This window comes from Staurois parvus, unplaced genomic scaffold, assembly GCF_062004578.1.
Source record: "Staurois parvus isolate SC_StPar_1 unplaced genomic scaffold, SC_StPar_1.0 ptg000287l, whole genome shotgun sequence".
Lineage (NCBI taxonomy): Eukaryota > Metazoa > Chordata > Amphibia > Anura > Ranidae > Staurois > Staurois parvus.
In genome coordinates this window covers 34,672,301-34,680,000 of record NW_028318083.1, presented here as the reverse complement: position 1 = coordinate 34,680,000, position 7,700 = coordinate 34,672,301, and the positions used below count along the sequence as shown (strand labels likewise).

General features: G+C 43.1%; 1 protein-coding gene across 3 annotated transcripts in view; it reads right to left on the bottom strand.

The window, feature by feature from the left end:
- The window catches only part of CYB5A (cytochrome b5 type A), a 55,179-nt gene extending 48,507 nt beyond the window's left edge, over positions 1-6,672 (bottom strand). For 2 of the 3 annotated variants that reach the window (XM_089682383.1, XM_089682384.1), the window contains exon 1: positions 6,450-6,672. In XM_089682383.1, the coding sequence (XP_089538509.1) occupies positions 6,450-6,575 (126 nt within the window). In that variant the 5' untranslated portion in view covers positions 6,576-6,672. The remainder of the gene's footprint in view (positions 1-6,449) is intronic. The other variant, XM_089682382.1, reaches the window with a different exon arrangement.
- Positions 6,673-7,700: the final 1,028 nt, after the last annotated feature.

Genomic DNA, 7,700 nt, shown 5'->3' with positions numbered 1-7,700 from the left:
TCACACTTTAGCGTAGCGTACGTAGGTGATTTAGAATTTTTGATTTGTTTTTAGGAATGAGGCAATTCACTGGGGAAGGACTGTGCGTTTTCAGCCCCAAAGACTTTAATTAAGGGTACGCTAACAAAAAAAAAAAAAAACTGAAAAACAAACCACAAATGCAACAAGTGTTTCTGTGCATTTTGCTATGAGCACTTACCATAGTCAAAGGGGACAAAGGAATGCCCCATTCTGCTTCAAAAGTAGCTCACATACTTTTTTTAGCTTCAGACGTGGAGCTACAGGCACTGAATGCTCAAATGAGAATACAGCCACTTTTAAGCGGTAGTAAAGACCTGTTTATTTATACCTACAGTTAAGTCCATAATAAGGTTTACCTGTAGGTACAATAAATATCTCCTAAACGTGAACTGTTTAGGAGATATTTACTTTATCAGTGCTGGTGACGTCACCGGCGCATGCACACTGCATTCTCAATGGATGGTGTGCCATCCATTGAGAGAGTTGTGCCATGGCCAAGACTCTCGCGTGCATACGTGGGAGTGACATTATAGCGGCTCAGCCATTAAAACGGCCGCAACCCATGAACCCGGAAGGAAGACCTGGTAAAGATTGAATCCCCGGGTTGCTGTGATCTCTGATGTAGGGATTCATTTTCAGGTAAGTCTTCCATATTGTGCTAGTATGTGATGCATACTAGCATATTATGATCTTAACTCGCAGGGAGAAGATTTTTTTGCTTTATTACTTGCGGTTTACTACAGCTTTAAAGCATGGGATTTGGTTTGTTGAGTGCTCTGGAGCTTTGAGTTTCAAGCAACAAAATACTCAGGCGCTTTCACAACTGCAAATTTTGTAGCTCAAAGCTGGAAGCTCCAAAATGCTCAACATCAAAAATCCCATATATTTTGGAGATGGTTGTTCACAGATGACCGCTCAGATGCCTAAAACTCCAATAGCTAGATGAGCTACTTTTAAGGCCCCATACACTTCAATAGGAATGCCTGAAACAACTGAATTGAGCATTTTTTCAGGAGTATTTAAGGCATTTTTGAGCCTGTAAGAACTGCTTTCCTCTCCTTAGTGTGTTCGTTGTTTCAAACAACAGCACCTGAAGTATGAATACACATGTACAACACTTGAATGACACTTCTAAAGCGCTCATAAAAGCAAGCAAAAACCCTCAAATGAAACACCTGAAAATCGCTCTGCTCAGGTATGAATAATGCAGCCTCAGGTCCAAATAAGGGCTTAGGTTCATAAGTGAATCTTTGAGCTAGGCTGTGCATCTTTGCAGACATGTTCAAGCAGAGATTTCTCATAACCACAACACTTAGAACAGTGTTTGTCAACCCTGTTCTAGGTAATGTGGTTTAGCACCCTTTAAAAAAAAAAAATTTAAATCTCGAGGCACCCCAGTCTAAAATGTAAAAAATGTAAACGTTACCCAAAACCTGAAATGAAACTTGGGCCTTCGACAATGCCTTAGACAACATCAGAAGCCCCCCTTCGCATCAGAGGCCCCTCATCACAGATCTCCCTATAAATAAAGATACCCCGCATCCTATCATTACTAGAAGCCCCCCATTCACACAGTCCCCCTTCACAACAGAGCTCTACTTTTCAGCCAGCAGTGCAGCAAAAATAATACCTAGTGTCCTGGATGAGCATCATGCGTTCCTATAATGTTGGCAGCCAGCCCACTCAAACCATGGCAAAAAAGCCTTGTACATCATGGCCATAGATTTTAATTGGTTGTTACGGTGCTAAAGGTTGCCCCAGCCACACCATGGCAACTCATGATGCTACTTCAGAGTAAACTGGGTCCCCTGCTCGTGGCACTCGGATTAAAAGACAATGACATAAAAACCACCGATCAGACTTTGGACAAAACAAATGGGGACACTCAGTCTACATAGGCAACATGGGTTGGCTTTGATTACATGGCAGCTAAAAACACTGCTGGCCAAACGAATGGTGAACCCTATTCACTGTGCACCAATTATTTTCAATTGTAAGTAAATGAAGGATTAAATACCAATATACTGTAAATGTTCTGTACATTTAAGGGCCAATTCACACCAGATGTGGTGGGACTGTGTTAGGCGGCTATTTCAGCGCAGTCTCACTGCATGACAAAGGAAAATGCCTTGTCTCCAGTGTGCCCGGTTCTCACCCCTGCATTGCGGTGGTGTAAGGGCATGAAGGGCTGAAAAGTACTACATGCACTACTTTTTTTCAATGCAGTGCAAGGCTCCGCCTCATCTGGCGGCCTACTGAACTTTTTTGAAATGTCACATAGAAATTTTATAACGTTTGTTAAAAAAACAAAAAAACAAAAAAAAAGGAAGGAGCAGTGCAATTATCCCGCCAGACCACACCGCACACTAGCAGCTGTGTGTAAAAGGACCCTAAATCTGATTTTTGTTTTTTTTAAGATATCAGTCCATGTGGAACAATAGTCTTCAAAATCTCCAGTTAGGCAAAAATGAAAGTGTGCCACTAAAAGGTATTGGCCTGCTGGGCAAAAGACTATAATTCTGTTCTCGCAACATGTTCAAAGAGGTATTGCAACCTGAGGAAAACAAAAAGATAGGATGAGATTAAAAAAAACAACAAAAAAAACGACTAGAGTGAACATGGAAAAGATGTAACGAAATTCTTCAGACATTTTTTAAAAGATGAACTCCAGGCAAACAACTAAACACTCTGCTGAAATAAATACTCTGCTGAAATAACCTGCCAAAGGAGTTGTATTTCAGTGCAGCCAGTTTTGTGAGTAAGGCACCTGTGCTAAGCAGCACAACCTGACCTCTGACATCCACTACAGCAGCATAGTCACATAAAGGTGATGAGGTCATCACTCTGCAGTATCTCCCTGTCAACATGTCTACTGTCAGCACACAGCCTAATCAGAGATAGATAGATAGAGATATATATATATATATATATATATATATATATATATATATATATATATATATATATTCTCATTCTCTCTCTCTCTGACAATTGTCAGTTTGGGATTTGCTTGAGTTGCATTCACATTGGCTAGCATGGAAGAGTAAAAGCAAACTAATAGGCCCCGATCACACAGTACCATATCCGATCCAGTCAGCATGGGATCAGCTCACAAATCCCCTGCCGATCGGAGCAGAGCGGGTGGATGACACATCCATGTCCACTCAGTTTCTGCAGAGAGGACACGGACAGAGGCAGACCTTTTACTACAAAACATTGGTTTTCTGGCAGCTTCTCTCTGATCCAGGTAAACTACTGGTTTCTAAACTCCAAGTGGTAAGAAAATCTCACGCATTTCAATGTCAGCGACGCCTTCATTGCAGCATGCACAGCTCAGTGAATATTATAAAGAAACTCTCTAGAAGGCAGGTAAAAAAGAAAAAAAAAATCTCACTTTCAATTAAATATTTCCTTGAAAAAGAAAAGAGTATCAACTGCTGACCTCCTACTGAAAATGATGTTGGCTATGGTGACCCACTGGGGGTTGATTACTAAAACTGAATGTGCAAAATCTGCTGCAGCTCTGAATAGAAACCAATCAGCTTCCAGGTTTTTTTGCCAAAGCATCATTGAACAAGCTGAGGTTACAAGCGGATTCAGTACATCTACAACACTGAGTCACTGACTCTAAACAAGTACATAGAAGAAGAAAGTCAGACATCCTCATCACATGCTTCTTCCAGCTCAGCTACTCAATTTACTGAAGTAAAAGTGGCAGAATGGCAGCCATGCAACTATCATTTTCCAAAGGAGATGTCAGTAATGGCAACCTCTGTGTTTATGGCATGACAGGTCTTCTTTATAATGCCTTGTTATATTCATTATTCCAGGAGTTAACAACCTCATGAAATGACAGCATTAAATACAAAGCAACAGGTTACGTGTAAAATATAGCTTGTAAACGCCAAACAGTTTATTTGAGCTTTTTACTTATAGCCTATTACATTCCACACCTTACTACCCACAGGGTGTACCATAGGCACTCCTATAATCTGGGCAAAATGTTGAACTTTTTGTCTAGATTATAAGAGTCTTCCGTTCAAATCCAAATCATGACACTATCCGCAGCGAGTTTGCATGTTCTCCCTATGTCTGCGTGGGTTTCCTCCAGGTACCCCAGTTTCCGCCCTCACTCCAAAGACATGCTGGTAGGTTAATTGGCTCCGGTCTAATTTGGCCCGATTATGGATGGATGTGAGCATAAGCTGTTGGCACTATATAAATACCCGCAATAAAAAAATAATAAATAAAACTGCTACCTCCATTGCAATTTTTTTTTTATGAGCTCTTACCTTTTTATGTGGGTAATCCTCAAAAAGCATACTTACATGCTTAGCGAATCCAGCGTTATTCTGTTGTAATCTGTCCCTCTGCTGCTGTGCCTCTAGTCTGCCATCTTACTTTAAGTCATCAGGAGCTGGCAGCCTCTTCCTGGTCCTTGCAGCCAGCCACCTGATCATTCAGCGCCAGATCATGCACATGCATAGACAGAAATCTGGGACCATGTGTTTCACAATGTATTGTCATAGTGTCAGGAAATCTCCACCCACGGCCTTCTGTACAACATATCACAAAACCCAAAAGACTACAAGGCCACAGATGCCGAAGTCTTGTGAGATCTTATGACACTATGACAACATATGATATGAAAACCATGGTTCCAGATTTTGTGCATGCGCAGGCAGAGATCTGGCTTCACCATTAGATGTAGCTATAGTGTCAGGAGGTACCGCAAGTTTTTGGCCCTTCAGCTTTCTGGGTTGCATAACACAGAAGGCTACCTATGAGGCTAAAGCAGAGAAAATCTGTCTTTTTTGCAAAGAAGAAAGTGAAGAACAGGGCTTTAAAAAGGTATTTCCAAAAAAATATGTAACTGTTAAAGGGGTAAAGAGTAATATGCAGTGTGAAAAATAAGGTGGAAATGGTGCTTTAAGACCTCCTTCACATGGGTATCTGCATACAATGGGTACCAGCAGCAAGAATTAGTGGATTCTTACCCCTAGTTCACATATATGCGGCTGTGCGGGCCACATTTTGCGTGGTCACGAGAGCCATTTTAATGGACTCCCATGACCGTGACACGCAGGGAAGAAGTCCCTGCACTTCTTTGGAAAACGCAGCCTGTACGGGAACCACCCAGTACGGTTGCATTTTCCAGTGTGGGCGGTGTGCCATTAGAACTAGTGGCACCCACCCACGGGTCCAGTCCTCTGTGCAGGTGGGGCGGGTGCACGGATTTTGTGTGGATTCGCAGCGGCACACCCACACAGATGTAAACCTAGCCTTAGGCCCCATTCACACTTGAGCGATTTGTAGCTCGGAGCTCCAGAACATTTGAGGAGAAAAAAAATACATTCTCAATGGAGACCACTGATCTCTCAGTTGATCTTCAGTAAGCAGAGATCTGGTGACTGTCAGTCACTGTCTCTGTTCTACCCCTCCAGTGCTCACTGGAGAGCTGGGCTGTGGAGGGGCAGGAGAGGATGAGCCAGGTGATGGTCAGGCATCTGGGTGGATCCTGACATTAAAATCAGGACCCCTCCAGAGCCTAGACCTGCTGAGTGACTTCAGCCGACAGCGGACTTTAGCCCTCTGTCAGATGAATATGGGTCACAGAGGTGCAGAATGACATGCACCCCTGTGCTCTATAGAAGAAGTTAGTAATATTTAAAGGAGAAGTAGGGCCAAAGCTCTTTTGGCCCTACTTCACCTTTAAATATTACTAACTTGATTAGTTTTATTACATAGATGGCATTGATATAGGCAAGTTTATCAAGCTTGGGGGGTATACCTTAAGGAGCCTGCCAGCGTTGACAGGTTGTATATAATCTAGGCTCATACTGCAACACACCTCATTTATTTCTACAATAACTCACTTGTCAAACATATTTTTAAGGTAGTTAGGATGAAGCAGGGGCGGACTGACCATTTGGAAACTCGGGCACTGCCCGAGGGCCCGGGGTCAGTAGGGGGCCCCATGAGATGCCCCTGGTACCTTTTTCATAGGCTTTTTTGAGTTTGGGCAAGGACACAGGGGCCCCATGATCCCCTATTGCCCGGGGCCCCATGAGTTGTCAGTCCGCCCCTGGGATGAAGCCATGCCAGGTAGCAGTGTATTAATGTGTGGTTTTAATCACCTGTCTTTGTACTGCTCTACTACAAATAAAACATGTATGCAGCACAGACTGGCAGCGGTGTGTTATTGTTGAAACATTTATAGGTGCAGTGCCATGGCTGGCAGATCCTGGCACAGGAGGCACAGCAATGACAGGTGTAACCCAGTAAACAATATACAGGTAATAGAAGGCATGCTGTCATGTCTGATCACAGCTCCTTCCAGGGTCATCTAGACAGATCCATAGTGCAGGGTGACAGTATGGCGACCCTGTCACTGGATCTCATGGACTACAAACCCAGGGCCCACTCACCTCCTCCAGGAACTTGGTGACATCGAACACTTTGTGGTGGATGATGATCCAGGTGCTCTTGCTATGATTATGTTTCTGTATCTCTTCCAGGGTGTAGTACTGGACTTTCTGCTCCTTGTCAGCCATGATGGTTCTGAGATATCAGCTCACAGCACTGCTGCTGATTCCTCCAGCGCTCTGCTCTGCACGCTCCTTCCTGCCAGCACTGGAGGTATATGAGAGCCGGCATCCCCGCATCCCTGTAGACGTGCCGCCTCCTCGCCCCTCCCCGGAGTCACTGCATGCTGCTGACGTCTGCTTTGCTGAGCGATTGTCATTGTCAGTGGTCAGGAGCCACACTTTCACTAGAGCACAAGTCAAGGAAATCCTCTTATATGTAAACCCCAAATCCGGACACATTTATTATTTTTTTAAGCTTTTGGCTAGACTCGAATAAAGTAAATGCTTCTGTCTGGTTTTAATTGCTGTATGTGACTCTGGGAGATTTCACCTCACTACCTGTCCATCTGCACACTGGCGGTATTAGAACCTTCAGGGCCCCACTGCAAGAAATCATGATGGGGCCCCCTGACCCCACCGGGGCCCTTCCCTCTGAGCCCAGTGGCGGGACACCATGGCCCGGTCACAAATGCGACCTTTGTGACCCTTAAGCTTAGGTGAGATGTCAGGAGTCTGAAAACGAAGGAAGGAGAGACCAGAGAAAGGAAGGAAGGAAAGAAAGAAAGGAAAAAGAAAGAAAACAAGGAAAGGAAGGAAAGAAAAGAAAGAAACAGGAAGAAAGAAAAAAATGGAAGGAAATAAAGAAAATAAAAGAAGGGATGGAAGGAAAGAAAAAAAAAGGAAAGGAAGGAAGGAAAGAAGGAGGAAGGAAGGAAGGAAAAAAAAGGAAGGAAGTAAATAAAAGAAGGAAATAAAGAAGGGAAGGAATGATGGAAAGAAAAAGAAAACAAGGAAAGGAAGGAAAGATAAGAAAGAAAGAGGAAGGAAGAAAGAAAAAATAGAAAGGAAAAAAAGAAGGAAATAAAGAAAAGAAGGGAAGGAAGGATGGAAGGAAAGAAAAAGGAAAGGAAGGAGGGAAAGAAAAGAAACAGGAAGGAAGAAAAATTGGAAGGAAAGAGAAGGAAGAAAGGAAATACAGAAAATAAAAGAAGGGAAGGAAGGATGGAAGGAAAGAAAAAGGAAAGAAAGGAAGGAAAGAAAGAAAAGAAGGAATTAAAGAAAAGAAGGGAAGAAATGATGGAAGGAAAGAAA